This window comes from Malus domestica, chromosome 03 (genome assembly GCF_042453785.1).
Source record: "Malus domestica chromosome 03, GDT2T_hap1".
Classification (NCBI taxonomy): Eukaryota; Viridiplantae; Streptophyta; class Magnoliopsida; order Rosales; family Rosaceae; genus Malus; species Malus domestica.
The window spans coordinates 3592778-3611818 of NC_091663.1; the positions used below are offsets into that span (position 1 = coordinate 3592778).

Consider the following 19041-nt stretch of genomic DNA (forward strand, 5'->3'; position numbering starts at 1 on the left):
ATTAATATTATTAAAAAACTCAAATATTGTCGGGTTTTCGTTTCATAAGAGCATCTCAAAGAGAAATAACAATTTTTATCTCTCTAAAAGTGTCATTTGCTTATCCTTTGAGAAGTTGTGGCGTGTTTCACATGAGGCTTGTATTAAATATTGAAACCAAGCTATAATGAAAAACTTGATCAAATCTACGAATATAAACTAACATTTATCGATCACGAAATTAAACAATAATGAAGAAAAACTCATTCAACATCCACAATGTTAGATTCACATTAAAATTCTCAATAGTAGATTTATTTATAATAAAAAAGGGGAAGTACAATCTATTAAAGGGGACATAAAGTCCGATATTGATCATGACAGCAATCATAACCAACAAACCTCAAACAACCAATATATACAAGATGTAACAAATCCATACTGAAACTCTGTTTTAAATTAAAACAACAATGTCACTTCCACTCCAGCATAACTATAATAAGAAAAGACATTATTGTGAATTCACATTGAAACCCTGAAATCGATGGAATCCAAATAATAAAATTCACACAGTGCAACAGCCCGAGACCTCGGGAGGCATACTTCAGTGGCCTCTACATGATCACCCTTTTAGCTTCATCACGAGATTCCCTGAAACGATATGAACAAATATTTTTACTAAAATATGTTAGTCTAATATAGCAACGCACAACAGATTACATGAATTTAGTTGTGGGAAGCAAATATGCACAGAACAGTACCTTTTCAAATAGGATTACACACAGAGTATGTCTTTGCGAGCCACCATTAGTAATTAATAATTGAAGATTTAGTGGCTAAATAAACCCAAAAAATGATGATGTTAAGCCACAGTCGATACATAAATGTATATCTAAAAATCAAATAAAATAAAATAGATGATCTCAATTACCAGATGATTTTTTGGATGTGAGAAATCTTAGGCCACTCCTCTCCACTCGCTTTTGTGCAACGAGGGATAAGTTTCGGACATCTCCAGATGTAAAGATTCTGAAGTGGTACTTTGCTGAGGAAGTCTGGCAGTGTTTCTAGTGGACAGCAGTGAATAGTCAAGGAAGAAAGACAAGGCATGATTGCAGGAAATTTAGAATCCTCTTTCGCCCACCCGCTCACGCCTTCCCACTTTTTCCAAGCCCATATATCCTTAAAGCAGAGGTCTTTCAGTTTTGGGAATACTGCGGAGGATGATTTGAATGCTGCTTGGTCATCTTCTAGTCCCAAAAATTCGCCACCAACCTTTTCTATACGCCTCATAAACGATAGCTTCAGTCTTTCAAGGAAGGGCAATTTACCAAGAGGAGGCAAAGTTTCCCAATTTCCACAATCACCAAGAGTAAGGAATCTCAACCTGTTTAAACACGTCAACCATTTCGGCCAGGTGGGAGCCACAAACCTATTAATGCCTAAAGATTCCAAATCTTCTTGCGGTTGCAAGGCATTCAGTATTTGAATATTACTCTCTGGAGTCATAGGGGGCGCAAACGCCCAATGAATTTGGAGATTAAAAATTTGTTTGTTGTCAACCAATGGTAGTTCCACAACCTCGCTTACATCATTCAAATCCCCCCTAACTGTTATTTTGAGACTGCCCCGAAGGTTGTTCAAGGTTCTCAGATCCCCAACTTTGAATGCTTCGTCATTGCGACCGAAAAAAACACTACACTCATCTAATGTTTGCAAACTTGTCAATCTCCCTATCCCTTTTGGCAAGTACTCCAGACGAATACAGTTTGCCACATAAAGATGCCTTAAGTTAATCAACTTGCTCATGTTACGAGGCAATTTTGAAAGTGAACCACAAAAACAAATGACCAAGGTATACAAATTGTATAAACTACAAATAGAGTCCGGTAATTTCTTCAAAAGATAATTGCCAGACAAATCAAGATGCCTCAAATGTACCAATTGACCAATCTCCTTTGGAAGTTCTTTAATGGAACTACCAATCAAATTTAATGTCCTAAGACATTTCAATTGCAAAACTAAACGTGCGTCTATGCATGACAGTGATGACCCAAAAACTGCGAGGGTACGTAGTTTTTTGCAATTGTAACATGAGGTAGGAAGTGAATTTGAACCGTCGGGAACATATGTTATGGTTAAATGGCGAACCTTGCTGGCCAATACCTCTATCTCCCTGTTAGCACCTTGATTAGCCTCCGTAATCAAACATTCCTTCTTGGTGAGAAAGTGCACAAAGTCATGTACAATATCATGCATTTTGCAACCTATAATCTTACCACTATCATCATCTTTTTTAAAATCTTGGAAAAACGACCGTGCAACTAAGTTTTCAAAAACAATTATACCCTTATCTTTATTCTCTCCCGAATCAAGATAATCTTGTGCCATCCAAAGATTTATCAATTTATCCCTCTCTAACTCATAATCTTTGGGAAAAATTCCACAATATAAAAGGCAACATCTATCTCCAGGGATCAAATCATAATAACTTAGAAGCAGGGGTCGGAAAACTTCTTCCTCCACTTCTTTCCAATCCCATATCTTACTATTCAAAACATTTTTCCATTCCTTCATTATTCTCTTATCGCGCATGAGACTACCCAAAGTCTTTGCAACAAGAGGCAAACCCTTACACTTCTTTACAATTTCCCTACTAATATCTCCAAACACCCCATACTCATCTGCTTCCCCATTAGGAAATGCCATGTGATTGAAGATTGACAAACAATGTTGTTCACTCAACTCTCCAAGATTTATCGTGAAAGTGGTTGATCTCACCATACTAGCAACCCTTTCTTTTCTTGTGGTGACCAATATTCTACTGCCCTTAGCACTATTTCGCATCAGTGGTACCTTTAACTGGTCCCACTGTGTACTGTCTTCATTCCACACATCATCCAATACTAGGAGAAACTTTTCTTTCTCAATAGATATAGACATACATTGTAAGACATAATCCAACTCATTTGAACTTAAGGACTCATCACCAATAATTTTTTTTGCAATCTTCATGACATCAAAAGGCTCTGACACACAAATCCATATTTTCTTTTTAAAATGGGCATGGACATTGGCATCATTATAGGCTAGTTGGGCTAAAGTTGTCTTCCCCATTCCTCCCATCCCTACAATAGGAATGATGAGGAGCCCCCTCCCTTCTTCGTCACTCACTAACTTCCTTACCAAACTATCCTTTTCTGCTTCTCGGCCATATATCCCAGATACATCGACAAAAGATGAGGTTTGAGAGGTTTGAGGGATTTGATGATTTTGAGTGGCTTTTTCTATAAGTTGAAAACTATACATTTCTCTTTGCTTATAGATCACAGTTAACCTCTCATTCAGATCCTTAATCTCTTGAGCAATTTTATGACGAGGAATTACCCGCCCAACATGGCCACAACAAAAGCAACGGGGGACAATAGGGAAACATACCTTTTTCTTAGGAACAACAACACTTGTGCCTTCCCTTTCTTGCTTCTCCACTTGTTGCCTCAAAATCTCACCGTTCCAGTCATCCAGCACATCTACCATGTCGAAGGATATTTCCTTGAGATTATCCAACCAGTCTCTCACGTTGGCCTCTTTCACTTGCCTTTGCTCTGCATCCTCAAGCACAGCCCGAATTGCTTTTAGATTGCGAGAACATTCTTCAACTTCTTTCTTAACATTCAAAACAAGTTTCACCTCTTCGGCTACGTATTCATAAGCCGTTGAAGCTAACTTTTCTAGTAGTGTGGAGATAAGGGCATCGGCCATTTTTAGGGTAAGGAACTTAGAAATTGGTTGACAGAGGATAAAAAGAGAATAGTTGGAAAAAGGAAAGTGTATAGGAATTAGAGAAACGCAGGATGTCGTTGTGTGCTATTGCTTTTCTTCTACCTAGTTTATATAGACAATACATATATATACACACCTGTAAAGCAAGATTCTTTGAGTGAATTACCGAAACGAAGACGGGAATACGGTACCAAAGAAAAAAAAAAGAGGCCTAAGCACCTCTCTTTTCTCTCTATACACGTCTCCCTCTTCTGCGATTTACTTTCCGTGGAGAGAAAGGAATAACAGCAACTTTTTTGAGTGAATTTATTATTGCTACTGTCAACAAGCAAGCTCATTTCCTTGGAGCATAATTAACCATGTTACAGAATCTGAATATCTTTCTTGTGTGAACATCGACTTCCTACATGGAATTATGCCCTTCGTTTGGGTGGCTGTTTGTTCGATTGGCATTCGTGCCTCTGTTAGCAAGCAAGCTCATTTCCTTAAGAGCCTAATTAACCTTGTACCGTGATTAGTTCACTTCTCCGCGGAACTGGTCTCCTTCGATTTGGTGTTTTTTTTTTCCTTTGATATCATATTTGAGCTTTCAGAAAAAAGAAGGGCCGTTTTTTAATAATTTTTCAGCCAATAAAAATGGCCGTTAAACTGAACAAAAAATGATTTTTGTATTTCAATAAATGTTGAATTGAAATATAAATGATTTGGATCGTAGAAAAAAAAATTATAAATTGGGCTCTAAGAAAGTGAATCAGAATGTATGTCAAAAAAATAGGCTCCCCGATCGTAACCCTAATTTAATTAGAGTGGCTTTTGCTTTCGAGTTTTTATTTAGTACATTCTCCATCACTTCCCTCTCGTCCTCCCACCACTTCCATCAATCTTTCTCCAATTCCATCAATCTATAGCAGAAAATAATAATAAATAATAAATAACAAAAACAAAATGATTATCAAACAACTCATATATTACCCTTTAAAAACTACAACCCAAAACGAAACAATAATGGGCATTGACAGTTGGGGTGACTGAAATTTATATTCCATTCCGAATGGTGTAGGTCTCATTAAGACTTCAATTTCTACGCCTCTATGCAGTCAAACGAAACCAGAAGCACCCAAAAATATGTCAAAGAAACTTTCAGAAATAAGCAGTCCGTCCACCTCTTCGACTGTGCCTATCATATGCGGTGTTGAACTTGTCCACTAGCTCATTCGTTGTACTGAGAAAAAAAAAGAAATAAACGATAAGGAAATGAGAATACAATTGTCATATTCAGCTACGAACTTCTTTAGTATCATTGAAATTTTGATACAATGCCACATTCAACTACTCTACTGTTTTACCCCAACAAAAATATACGCACGCTGCGGTACAGAGCTACGCAAACTTGGTGAGTGCATTAGTATCACACAGAGGTTTGGATTATGATCTTAACTGTGAATGTAATTCGTAAATTCAACTTACGACAACACCCGTATTATAAACAACTTTATTCTAGGCGTAGGAACAAAATTCGTTACCACACATCAACTGAAAAAAGACAGTAAAATCACCCCCACCCCGAACCCTACAATCGTTCAGGGCAGGAAATACTAGCAATTTCTAGATAGGTAGCCTCGGGCTTCAAACAGGAGAATACATGGGTATCAAACCCATGTGCCTAAGCTGCTCTGACGGATCCCCCATTTGATCTTCACATGAAAGTCATTGATCTGGAAAAGTTTATGTTTACATTCTATTGTTTATCTTTTTGCTGCAACAACTTTTTTACAGGACTTCCTTTGTAATAAAACGATGGACATTGAAAAGTTTAATTCAGTTCATAAGAATCACATGGAAAGAAAACATATTAGTGCAAGATATGCCACATCTCATACCTTGAGCAGTTGGTCAGAACAGCCAAATATGTAATCAACAAAGTGTCATTGTATTCCTACCAAAAATAAAAAAAGAGGTCAGCATCCACGGGATAAAGATGTCAGCTTAATCAGCAGCCACTATCCACAATCATACATTATGTGAAAAGAGAGGAAAAAATCTCGACAAACAGGCCTTACTTACTTACAGTTATGGATCACAAAATCTTCCATTCCAAATTAACGACAAGATAAAATTGATAATTGGAACTACGAAGCTTAAATTAAGAGCTTTTCTGAGCCATGAAGTATAAGTAATGAGCTCTACCGAATACAGCTCTTACAAATAATATAACAAGTTTATTCTGATGAAACATATATAACTGATAAGGGAAGGACCAAATCTTCTACCATTTTCCCAACACCATCCAAAATTATTATGCCATCTTCCCATTTTTAATTAACGTTTATTTCTCTAATAGTACAATTAAGTGCATAACAAATGCCTTTACTAGTGAATTCGCAATTGAAATGAGGAACACTCACCATCAAAAAGTCATCTTGAAATTTCCCCGATTCTATGGCAGGCAACCTTCTCAAAAGACTTGATACTTGTCGTAGCAGTGAATTTTCACAAGGTATGTCACCTGCTAGTAGAGAAACAAGAGCAATTATTATCAGTTCTGGACCTTTCTAAAACATGGCTCCCAGCAGTATGTATACACAAAGCGCCAACACAAAAGCAAGTACTTGTACTTATACTAAAAGTATGTGCGTACCTTTCTGCAAAGCAAGAAGATAGTGATGAAGCACTCTAATTCTGCTATTTAGCATCTTGATAGCACTGTGGATTCCTGTAAGATGAGCAGCCACTGCACACAACCCATGTTGTATTAGTTTGTACCAGAAATAGATGAGTACGTCCAGTTATCTTTTGTGGGGAAGAACCGGTGTGAGATGAGCAACATGATCAACTGAGGACTCACATTGAGTTGCTGCTGAACCTCCATCAGATGGTTTAAGATGGGCAACATGATCAACTGAAATGCGCTCAGCTTCCACCGTCTTTGAAACACACAAACACATACACAAAAAATAAGAACAAAATCGTCTCAGTAAACCCTGGTTGATAATAATAAATAACTTTAGAGTAGAAAATAATGAATAAGCCTAACCTCAATGGTATAGCTTGAGCTGACAAAGATTAGCTGTGGAATCCCATCAATGACATGCATCTCTACAGTTGTAAAGTTAACAATCATAAGACGACCAAGTTGAAACAGATAAATGATAAATGGCAATTCTAATAGGAACCAAGAAAACTGTCCAAATCCCACAAGTTTTCCATACGACTCTGGCCAATAGAAATAATTTGCAAGCCAATCCAGTTAAAAATATTGCCACCCTAAAAGTCCTTGCACAATAGATTTCACTAAGGACCATGATTTCTTGAGACAAATAAGAGTTGCAGGAACTATTAATTGTGCAGTACAAGGCAAAGAAAAAAGAAACACTACAATCTCAACTAAAACTAAGAAGATGGCAGCAAACAATAGATAACGCTGTGTTAGAACACCATCAATGTGGGGTTGTTAAGAAGCTTAAACAACCTCGTACTAAATTTTAGACAGCCTTATGTTCGACAGAGTATTGAAAGAACTGGAACCGGCACTGGGGCACTTTTAGTTTGTTTGCCACAGTTCTCAAGGATGGCTTCCTAAGAAACACCACGTGGCCGAATTCCAATACAATATCTCAAGCAAACAACCACCAACCAGTGCAAACTAAAATAAGCAATCATGGTATATACAAGAAAGAGAAAGCACTACATGCATATGCTGCCATGATAAAAATACAAATTCATGCTTCAGCCATGGATATGATACCAAATAGCATACAAATTCACAAAATTAGAAATGCATAGGTTTACAATTAACTGGAAATGCCCACAAAAGCTCACATACACAACAACAAGAAGATAACTATGCAGCTAATGTACCACTTTCGTAAATAGTGATTGGGAGATCCTTTTGAGCAGCATTGATCAAGGGGTTGAGAAGAACATAAACAGGGCTTTCATTGATATCCATCAACTGCGACAATAGAAACACAAATTCTTATCGTGGGAAAACCGAAAACCAAATGCAGTATAAACATCATGCCGAAAAACTAGACTCTCGAATTCAAGAATCATTGATATTTCGCAGTCGACATGATTCGGTCCCTAACAGTACAGTATCACATAATGCAAGTATCTACGGGTTCGAATAATAAGAAAAGAGCAGAAAAATTACAGCTTTGTGGATGTTCATGTCAGATTCCTGAGCATCTGTTCCAGTAGAGTACCACCCCAGTATGTAAAACTGCGGGAACACCTTCTTATCTGCAAAAGCAAAATACTGCCACTGATTAAAACCACAAAAATAAAATAATAAAATAATAAAAAATAAAGGCTATGAGAAACGAGAACGCAACAGAGCTCTTGCTTCTTCTCAAGGAAGGCACGGTCGAGGGAGTGAGTTGCAGGATCGTAGAGGAGCTCGAAGCTGTTGAAGATCTCGACCGTGCGGCCCCTCTGAACCCCGATAACGCAGCCAAAGACCCGCGGACACGAGGCGGAGGCGGAGGCGGAGTCGGAGAAGGAAGAAGAGGAGGCTGCTTCTACTGCTCCGTTGGCGCCGTTGTTGGGCGGTGGTGGTGTCGATGTGTTGGTGACGGGCGGGTGCATCTGGGACTTAACCCTAGAGTAGTGGTCGGAGATGTTGACGATCACCAGTGGGTGGAGCTTGAACGTCAGCCCGCTGCTGGAGGATTCCGCCATTTTTTTCCGATTTCGTGATTTGGTGGTTTTGGTTTTTTGGCTCTTCGGAGCTCCGGTTTGGGTTTTTGCTTTTGCTTCCTCTCTGCCTTCTCTTTTCTTTTCATTTTATTTGTGATTTTATTGCAGTTTAATTTCCGAGTTGGTGACTTCGCTCAGTTCGTTCCAGGATTTGGGCCTGAGTCTGGTGGGTTTTGGAACCATGAAATGGCATCTGGCCCACCCCATATTTAACAAAATTCAGCTCTTGGGGCCCGTTTAGTAGAGGACGTGTTGATTTTATTTTTTTAACAAACGATATTATTGTCATTTAGTATTATAATCTAGTGGTATTTCTTTTCACTTGTAAATTAGATACCTTAATTTCGATTATCTTCTACAATGTGATTCAAATTCGCGGACCTCAGAGAAATACCACTAGACTTAGTACTGAGTGAAAGAGGACGAGTCGATTTGAATAAAGCCCATCACCTGAAAACGCTTTTCCCACGTCACACGACCCATGAGGAAGAGGGATCAAACAAATAAAATAAGACTTTTGAGTTAAAGTGATATTTGAGATCGATATAACTTTTTATTTTGATGTCTGAGATTTAAAATTAATAGAATTAGTTTATGAGTTTATTCACTATCAATCATTTTTGTGAAAATTTTCTTTTAATAAGAACATAAATGACAAAAACTCTCAAATTAATAAAGTCAAAATGATTTAATAAAAATTAACGATGTTTTTATCGTTATTCATATTTAACAAAAACTTTTATGAAATAACCAATATAATTGATTTACAACAATCCTAGAAACCAATTTTATCGACACGAAAATAAGAACTTATACCGTTATACCAACTTCATAGAATATTCTAAGCTAAAAAGCTATAAAATAAAAGGAAAACTAATAAAAATGATTTAAATACTTTAAGTTTTAACGATAAAAACAAAATAAAAGGTAAAGTAAATAATATCAAAATTGACTTTTTAATATAAAAATGTAAACATTTCGTTAAATTTCCCTAAAATAAATCCATCTGATAACTTAGACAGACGTCACAGACCAAGAAGAGGAACTGAAACAGCCATCAAAGCTCTCTCTCTGCCGTAATCCCCTCAATCCAAATCCCAACAAACACACTCATCATTTCTTCATATCTTCCGGTAGGTCTTTCTAAAATTATTATTTAAATAATTCACAGAGAAGAAAAATACAGAGAGAGATATTTACACAGTGGGTGGCGGTTGTATTGTACTTCTGGTGTGGATTGAGGAGGAAGAAGAACATCGGCCGCCATGGCGATGCGCGAGCTCGTGACCGGCGGAGCAGCTTGTGCGGTTCCGGGCCAATCTTCTTCCTCCAATCCTTTCGGCGCCCTCGCCAACGCCCTCATCGGCTCCTCCTCCAAGCAGGTTCGTCTTCTCTTCCTCCTTTCAATCTCTCTGTATTTCATTCGTTTCGATCAGCAATTCAGTCGGAAACGGCGGCGACGGCGTCGTTTTGTTGAAATTCTATTTAATTTGTGAACAGGAGGGGTTGAAGGAGATACCTTCGTCGACGCCCACTGCTTCCGAGCCGCAGTTTTATCCCGACGGCCATGGACACCTGCAACAGCTCCCCGGCTCCGAGCTCGACCAGCCGTTTATGCAACCCCGCACTCAGGTTTGACTTCTAAAGCTCCAATCTTTGCCCACTGATTTTACTTCTAGTATTATAATTTACTTACCTTTAATTTTGCTTAATTAGCATTCGTTTTGTGTCAGAGCTCGGAGTTTCTTCGAAACTTCAACTCGGTTGATGGCAACAGACTGCTTGACAATGCGTGGGACGAGATACAGAGTTCTCAGCCCGAGCCTATGCATGTGCCTCAACACGACCGCATTTATGATATGAGACCTCATCTTCAACCGACTTTGGATGGTAGATTTCTCAAAGTGCTTGTCTTTGTAGTATTTACCTCTTGATTGTTGCACTTCATTCACAACCTGCTAGGCCTTCCGCTTTGTCCATGTATTTTCGCCTTTATAAGTAACGAGTGAACGACATAAATGGCAAGATTACTTGATCAAGAATGGATATTGGTTTCTATGTTTATCAACATTGGAGATTAGTACAGTTGCTTGTGGAATGAGTGTTTGTCAGAGGCTTTTATGCCCAAAACCTGGCATTTGAATAAGAAAAAACCACATAATAGGCGATACTTTGGAGTTTTGGATTTCGGTGCTGCTACTTTTAATTATTTTATATCTTGAAACGTTTAACTTTGAAGTGAGGTAGAAGCTTGAAGTTTTAGTTTTATTTTTTTTTCAATTTCCAGTTAATTTTATAGTTCAACCAGAAAAAAGGAAAAGCTCTTTTGTTTTACTTCTCTTTTTGGATGAGTTGTAGGTTGTTATCTTCCCGCTTTGTGTAGTACTTTATGCTTAGCCTAAATGTCTGGTCGTTGCTTCTGATCAAATAACCAGGAGTAGTGTCTATCCTAAGCATAAAGGATTATTAATTTATTTTGAGATTTATCTATATTTTTCCCTTCTAAATATGTTTTGCAGGGCCACCACAAAGGGTGTTGTCAAGCTTTTTGCACTCATTTGTTGAAAGTAGTCGTGGTGGAATGCCTTTTCGTCCCACTCCACTTCCAGTGTTAGGATTGTCTGCTGGTGACAAACAATGTATACGTGATCGCACCAGCATCATGGCCCGGCACTTCTTTGCTGATAAAAGTGAAGATTTTATTAATGGGCAGGTTTGAAGTTTCTCTTACCTATGTTATATTGGAATTTGTCTGTCGTAAATCGGAATGTATCTTCTTTTCTAGCAGTAGCTGTCAGCTTGGTTTTGTTTATGAGCATTCGATGGTGCATTTTCTGTTGCCTCATTGTCATGTTTTTGCTTGTCTTTGGGGTTTGTTTCAGAAGTTTGTATCTTGAGTTGTTCCTTTTCTCTCCAACGAGAATCATAGTCTCAAGAGTTTAGGTTAATTTTGTATTTTCTATTTTTCCAGGTCAATGCACTTCTATCTTCTTTAGATATTGACAGTGATGTCAACAGTAAAGGACCTCTGCCTGCAAGGTTTCGGGAACTGGACGATTATTGGAATGAATCCCAAGCTATAACAAAACCTGGTGCTCACGCTGCGCAAGGATGGGTCACTGAATTTAGCCAACATAGGTTAGATCATGGTGATCCCAATACGTGGGCTCACTCATTTGAGCGACAACATGGTGCCAATGGTTGGGCTTCTGAATTTGAGCAGGTAAAGGAGTATTGTAACTTGTATGTCAATTGCATTCACTGATTCTATACTCACTTGCCATTGATCAATCATTGACCTTCATAATTTGATGGAGAACGACACTAGCAATTATTTCTTGCTGTCATCGATTTAGTAACCAAGGAGGTTGGAAAATGTGTACTTGAGTTAAAATTTGGTGGTGTGGCAATATATTAGGTTTTTTTCAGGTAAGTTACAATATTCTGGGGTTTGGGGATTATTCCTGTGCAGTGTATTGGCCTAGAACCAGGGGCTTGTTCAAGATGAAGCACGTAGTACATGGTGGAGTATGCTTGTAATATAGAAGCACCGAAAATTTTTTAACCTAAGGAAAATAGAAAAGAAAAGAAGAAGAATATATAAGTTATGGCCCCTTAATTAAAAACTAGGCTTACCACCTTAGTTTGAGTGCATCACACTAGTGTATGTGAGTTGACCTTGAACTGAAAGTGTAAGACTGTTTATATGTTGCTTGATATCCCGTTGTAATAGGATTTGGATTTTAAAACTATAATCAATACAAATTTTATATGAGAGCTATATTGATGCATAATTTTCCGTTTCCGATGGTTACAGGAACAGTCCCAGTTGATGTCTGCAGATCATATGAGAGGTGTAAATATGGCAAACTTAGCTGCAATGGAGCAAACTCGTATACTTGCAAGTACGCTAGCTCAGAATGAAGAACCAAAGTTTCAGGTTTATACACGTTCTTCACACTATAGTTTCCAAGACTGAATTTTGGAACATTTTTTTTATTGAATATCGCATCAGCAAATGACTTTTGGAATCAAGCATACTCTTTCCAAGCTTTTGCACGCCTTTTAATTGACTTATCGTTTTTGGCTGAACCTATTGGACTGCAATAGTCACTAGTCACAGAATCTATTATAAATGATGGCTAATGTTTGTAATATGTCATTTTTACACCATGTTTTACATTAGTGCTTCTAAGTATAACAAACATGGAATTACTCAAGATGATTCATCATGCAAATTCCCGTAAAAATTCTCATGAAATGCTCCAATTGCTGTTAACTGTATTCACTGTTTAGGTGTCCTTGTTAGCTTGTGTCAACATTTTTATTTTGTAAGCAGACGCTTACATGAATTAATCTCTGGATGTTTTGGCATTAAATAGCTCAGGGGCTGTTAATTATCATGACATGTAGTCAGAATGTTGTCCTTAAACAAATGATGGCCCCAATTACATGTGATTTGTTATGATGGGTATTAACGATGCAATGTAATTGCATTCTTGTTTTTTGGAATTATTACTATCGTCATTCATATATTTTACTTTTCGGGGTATGTAGAAGTCAAGGTTTCTCCAGTTTGTATCAAAAATGAGTCGTGGTGAACTCATTATCGATGATAATCAAGTCAAGCCGGCAACATCATCTGGGGACTGGGCATCGGAATATCAACGGCAGTATAATGCGGGTCCTAGTTGGGCTGACGAATATGCACGTGGCGAGGTAGGAATCTGGTCTGAATATGAATATTTGTTCCCTAGTTTATATTTACTTTCAGCATCTGAAATATACCAACCAATTTTGAACCCATTTTACGATACTTTTCCTATTTGTACAAGCGATTATTTTGGGGTGTTGAGGTGAGGTGTTCATGTTCTGGTTTATGAATGGTATGAAGAAAGGGTGGGATGAGTTAGTTTCTGGGATGACTTGTGGTGCGGGATGACACATAAAAGAAAAGGGGAAGTGGTTTCCTCACACCCTATTTCTCCCATGCACAACCCTTTTTAGATCGTAGGAGAATCAAGGGACGAAAATAAACAGTGGTGTCCGAGAATCATTTCACAAGAAAAACCTTATACATACAAAAACTAATGTAATTGAATTGGTAATTATAATGCATATTACTTTTTGTACATGTATTCAACAAAGTTTAACATACATAATACTACTAAATTAATAATATGCTTCTATATGTTGGAGCGATCGAGCTTGTTTTGAAGCGGAAGAAACCAAAGATGCTTAACAAAATAATACAAGAAAATATCCTATGTAAATTTGTGTTGCGACAAGGCTAGAAGTTCATACTTAAAGGAAAATGAAACCCATTTATAAACATTTTGGTGGGTAAGTTGTTGTCACAAATAGAGAATAATAGTGATTTACATGATCCTTCTGTAAGGTGGCAAACTCATGCATAAGCTTTTATTTTTAATACCTTGATTTGTTGTGCAATGAGTTCACTCCAGTTCCAATTTCTGCTGTCTGATTCTGATGGTTTTCCAGCTATCTCATGGACCCAATCAATGGGCAAATGAGTTTAATTCTGAACAAGAGCAGCATGGGTCAGTTGATGATCAGTGGGTCAATCAGTTTTCTAAGTTGCATGTCGATGACTGGGCTGAGGATTTTGGAAATCAGGTTGGTGAAGGACTCTTGGGGGACAGTTCTGCTGATAGCTGGGCTAATGCATACAATGAGTAAGTCAAATCGTTCTTTTTTGAAACAAAATGTTTTTTCTACTTTATCAGCTTTATATTCTACTTTGGGGAAGTTGGTCTGATATATAATCCAATAGCTAATGAATGTGTCATATATTTGCAAAGTTACAGCAACAGTAACGTCTTGGCCACGTTTGTTGCCTAGGATTGGACTAAATCAAATAACTTACTAGATTTAAGGTACGTTGAAGTAAGAAATGAAGGCAAACTTCTAAATTTTTTCCAAGGTGAAAAAAATAGATGAATTAGTTACATGGTGTTAATATCCTACCATTTTGTGGGGTATTGGAAGGGATAAGTTTCCTTTAATGACTATTCCATCAACCTTCAACTTGGACAAATGTTGGAAGTTGGCCTCCATTTCTTCTAATGAGTTATTCAATCCAATCCTAGGCACTAAACGTGTGCCTTAAGTTTGCAGTTATTTCAATTAAGTAAATCATGCATTTCTGTTGGTGGTTTTGGTCTGTATATTGACACCTAGTGCTGAAATGAATGCATCTCATGGCTAAACCGCTAAAGTACTGGAAATTCAATTGATTTAATGTTCAAATATTGGTCCCCTTTAAGCATCACTCAACTTTCTTTATTTCAAAAGAGGAAAACTTAGAGTAATGAAGAGTGGATTTTTGCAGTTCATGAGCATGGGCTTTATGAGATTCCTCCCTCTCTTGTTTCTACTTGTATAGTTATCAACTTTGTATCCTATCTTTCAGACCAAAAAAAGAAGAAAGATTTATATAAGATACTTAATGACCTAAGAGTTGTTGGTCTGCCAGTCAGGTCCTTGGTTTGCTCCCAAGTGGTCTTGGGTTCGACTCTCTCCCACGGTACCCACCTAGCAAAATGCTAGAGTTTCTCGCTCCCCAAATGTTGTGGGGTCAGGTGGGGGGACCTAGTGATTAGTCAGGTCAAAGACTTGGATGCTCTAGTTTCAAAAAAAAAAAAAAAAAAGGATACTTAATGTGTTTGTTAATTTATATGTCTGTCTGTTTAAGATATTTCGAGTAATAAATGTTGATTCCATCTCTCATTCATTAAACAGGCTTGGAGGACGTTGTGTTATTACTCACCTTCTATGGTATTCATTATTTCATCCTTAAAGAAAACTTATCTTCCTTATTCGACGAGCAGGTACATGAATGAGCAAGTAGCTACGAAACAGCGTAATGATGCTGCAAGGGGAGTTTATGTATTTTCCGATATGAATCCTTACGTTGGTCACCCAAACCCACTAAAAGTAGGCCAGGAAATGTTCCACAAGGGTCTTTTGAGTGAAGCAGTGCTGGCATTAGAAGCCGAAGTTCTCAAAAACCCCGACAATGCTGAAGGTTGGAGGCTACTTGGAATAGCGCATGCAGAAAATGATGATGATCAACAGGTAATCCTACTATGTTAATATTTACCATCTAGCATTTACAAATTGTATACTTTTGGCATATTCCTTCTTTTTAACCCTTAGCATAGGTGGTCTCCATATAGTCGTACTATATGAACTCCTGAAAATTTCATATAGCCGTAGAACATGCTTTAAGTCAAAGAATGACCTTATTTCTACCTTGTGTCTGACTTATACATGTGTTTCAGTGTGTTTTTACTCCATAGAATGACAATTAATGTCCTAAAATGTAATCTTTGCAGGCTATAGCAGGTATGATGCGTGCACAGGAGGCTGATCCAACAAATCTCGAAGTGCTTCTTGCTCTTGGAGTGAGTCATACAAATGGTCAGTCGTTCTTTCTCCATTTATAAGTAAAACAGTAGAACCTCATTTGAGTAATCATTAAAGTTCCAAGCAACTGATCATAGTATCCACACCCCTGAAGCACACTAGTTGTGTGAATATTTATGGTCTTTTTCTGTTTGCCAAAAAAATCTAGCCTTTTTCAGTTTGTAAAAAAAAAAAAAGTGATTTTTTTCTTCAGAAACAAACTCTAGGAAGCAGATACTTCTCTAAAGTAAACTGATAAGACTCATCAAATTTGCAGAAATGGAGCAGGCGTCTGCTTTGAAATATTTACATGGATGGTTACACCATCACCAAAAGTATGGGGTACTTACCAACCCAGAGCTGTCTGATTCCTTGTATTATGCTGATGTAAGTGTTCACCTTTAGAACCTTTATGGTTTTGTGGGTCTTAATATTCCAAATATATTCGGCAGAGGATTTTTTTTTTCCCCAAAATTGTTTTTAGCGCATATTAGTTTCAGGTTTGAATTGCTTAGTGCTACCCCTAAACCTATAAGGTATGAATAAACCTTATTTCTAATGCACAGGTTGCTAGATTATTCAATGAAGCTGCTCAGATGTCACCTGATGATGCTGATGTGCACATAGTACTTGGTGTCCTTTACAATTTGTCAAGAGAATATGACAAAGCTATCAATTCCTTCCGGACAGCTTTGAAACTAAAGCCACAAGATTACTCTCTGTGGAACAAGCTTGGAGCAACACAAGCAAACAGTGTTCAGAGTGCTGATGCGATATTCGCTTATCAACAGGTAATTTGGGTAATCAACCCTTATAGGGTTTCTTCTTTCTAACTTACCTTATATTTAAAATGCATATGAATCCCTTCATTCTGAAAGACTAAATGTAGGACAAAACAGTCACCTTAGCCACAGTAGCATATAAGAAATTGACTGCAATTTATAATACTATGATAAACTTTTGTTAGTGAGTGTTAAGGAAAATTGTTACTCAGATGCTTCTTGAACTAGCGGCTTTCCAAAATTGTTCAAAGACGAGTTTACAATTTTCCTGCAGCCCTTATTGTCATCGGTTGAGGATTCTCCGTCAACAATAGTTTTATCTTTATCTTTCCTTATTAACAAAATAAACAATTCCATAATTTTTGTTTATAGTTGTTACTTTTGTTTTGTTCCTTTCAATGGGCTTCAGTGCCTTTCAGTACATTATGTGATAGATGTACAGTTTTATTTAATACAAAGTGCATGTTTGTATTTCTGTGTTTAATTGACTTTCGCGAATATTTTATACCATCTACTTTGGACTAACTTTTGTTTTTGGTTCTTCCTCTGGGTATACAGGCACTAGATTTGAAGCCAAATTATGTTCGTGCATGGGCAAATATGGGTATCAGTTATGCCAACCAGGTTTATTCCTACGCTTAATTCATGCTCACTATCAATTTGAAATTTTAGACGGGTAATGAATTTTATCATTTCCTACCTTGTTTCGAGTTTGAACAATGTTTTGGTTTCAAACTTCGATGCTGAGAGAGAGCGCCCAGTCCATGAATTTTGACTAGTTATTACTTGTTATTCAACTTTGTTATAAGTAATCAAACTGTTAGGATAGTGTTTCCCAGTGTCTTAAATTTGGGATCCGCAACATTGTCTGACCGGTTATTTTCTTTCTTCCCTTTTGGTTTTGCATCTAGGGCATGTATGAGGATTCCATACGTTACTATGTCCGAGCACTGACCATGAATCCAAAGGCAGACAACGGTTGGCAATATTTGAGAATTTCGTTGAGGTATGTTAAGTATCAAAAGGCAGGAAAAAATCTTTTAAGCCTCTCTTTGCAAGATACCTATTAAATACGTTACTATTATCGTCTTTGTTGCAGCTGTGCTTCTAGGAACGACATGTTGGAAGCATGCGATTCTCGGAATCTAGATGTTCTCCAGAAAGAGTTTCCGTTATAGAACATGTATCTATTTCGGGTTGCTGGAATGAAAAACCGAAACATGCATCCTCTGGTGCTCCCGCCGGAACTGTGATTTTAGAGAACATTCACCTTTACGGTTCATCCTCCGGTGCTTCTTAAGCAAAGTCTGCCGGTTTTGGTAAACATTATCCCGACAGAGGCGTAACTCGAAAGAAGAAGCGGGCCAATAAAAATTCATCGAAATGAAATAAGTCTCGGCACTTCAAAAATAAATCGTCTATGTGTAACGCTTCTATTGTATAACAGAAATCAGAATCATAGCTTACATTGAAAAAGGATGTAAATTGTAATGGAATTAGGGTTTGTTCATATCTGCTGTGGTTATTTTGGTCACACTGTTGGTGCTCATGATTTTTTGTCAAATTTTTAAGAATTTTCAGAGTATAAAGTTGGAAGTACGCTAATTTCACCGGTTTAAGAGATTTTGTCCTTGAATGCGAAGGTCCCATGTTCTAATCTCCTTTCCTCTAGATTTTCTTGTATGTAAAAATAAATAAATAAAAAATGAGATTTACTCATATAAGTAAACAAAAAGAGTTTGATATGGCAAGCCATTGACAAGCCTACATTCTTTTTTCTGATTTTAAAAAATGGGTACCTAACTTCTCGGAGTAATTTCAAATTCCTCCTAACCTCTTAACACGCTCCGAATGACTATCTAAAGTTTTGTAAATGACATCTATTAGGTTCAGTAGCGTTCAACGATGACATGGGCAAATATTAAGCGTGCTTTAATTCTCAACTCTCAAGTCATCACTGGAGACTTGAATTCCAAATTGACGACATTTAGCTAAGCAAATTTATGGTTTAACTTGGCTAAAATTAGTCAATTTGGGAGATTAGGACTCCAAATACGTCAATTAGTGAAAACCAACTTTAGACTTGGCCACCTCATCATTTAATGCCAGTAATTTCATCACTTAATTTTGGTAAAATTCCTTGTGACCTATCAGATGTCTAATTTTCAAAACGTTAGATAGTTATTTAGAATGTTTTAATATGTTAAGTTTAATTTTTTTATACCCTAAAGTTAAGAGTGGAGGACAAGGATCCTCTACAGATTCTTTTTGTGGGGATCCGGGGATCAATCTATCGTGTTCGTTCATCGTATATCGTGCGGCCAGTTTTCGTTAAATACTATTTATATTCAATTTTAAAATTTAAAATAAT

At 37.3% G+C, this 19041-nt stretch overlaps 3 protein-coding genes across 4 annotated transcripts; 1 reads left to right on the top strand and 2 right to left on the bottom strand.

Annotated features, from left to right (window-relative positions):
• Positions 1-266: 266 nt before the first annotated feature.
• LOC103417694 (putative disease resistance protein RGA4) lies at positions 267-4269 on the bottom strand. 2 transcript variants are annotated; one of them, XM_070818796.1, is made up of 3 exons: positions 911-4269; positions 741-815; positions 267-630 (listed from the first exon to the last, which is right to left on the bottom strand). In XM_070818796.1, exons 1-2 carry the CDS (start codon positions 3739-3741, stop codon positions 809-811), a joined length of 2838 nt encoding a protein of 945 aa, XP_070674897.1. In that variant the 5' UTR covers positions 3742-4269; the 3' UTR covers positions 267-630; positions 741-808. The 2 variants fall into 2 exon arrangements, with proteins under 2 accessions (XP_070674897.1, XP_070674898.1); XM_070818797.1 differs by having other exon boundaries at positions 267-657; positions 911-3862.
• Positions 4270-4708: 439 nt separating this feature from the next.
• Positions 4709-8575, bottom strand: LOC103418768 (COP9 signalosome complex subunit 6a-like). The gene is made up of 9 exons (XM_070818798.1): positions 8097-8575; positions 7916-8004; positions 7621-7714; positions 6797-6858; positions 6608-6686; positions 6401-6493; positions 6168-6268; positions 5643-5698; positions 4709-4984 (listed from the first exon to the last, which is right to left on the bottom strand). Exons 1-9 carry the CDS (start codon positions 8440-8442, stop codon positions 4903-4905), a joined length of 1002 nt encoding a protein of 333 aa, XP_070674899.1. The 5' UTR covers positions 8443-8575; the 3' UTR covers positions 4709-4902.
• Positions 8576-9393: 818 nt separating this feature from the next.
• Positions 9394-18289, top strand: LOC103419492 (peroxisome biogenesis protein 5-like). The gene is made up of 15 exons (XM_008357592.4): positions 9394-9842; positions 9961-10092; positions 10194-10350; positions 10980-11173; positions 11432-11683; positions 12278-12400; positions 13018-13179; positions 13963-14156; positions 15312-15558; positions 15819-15903; positions 16166-16275; positions 16455-16679; positions 17229-17294; positions 17582-17676; positions 17770-18289. Exons 1-15 carry the CDS (start codon positions 9726-9728, stop codon positions 17846-17848), a joined length of 2238 nt encoding a protein of 745 aa, XP_008355814.3. The 5' UTR covers positions 9394-9725; the 3' UTR covers positions 17849-18289.
• The last annotated feature ends 752 nt before the right edge of the window (positions 18290-19041 follow it).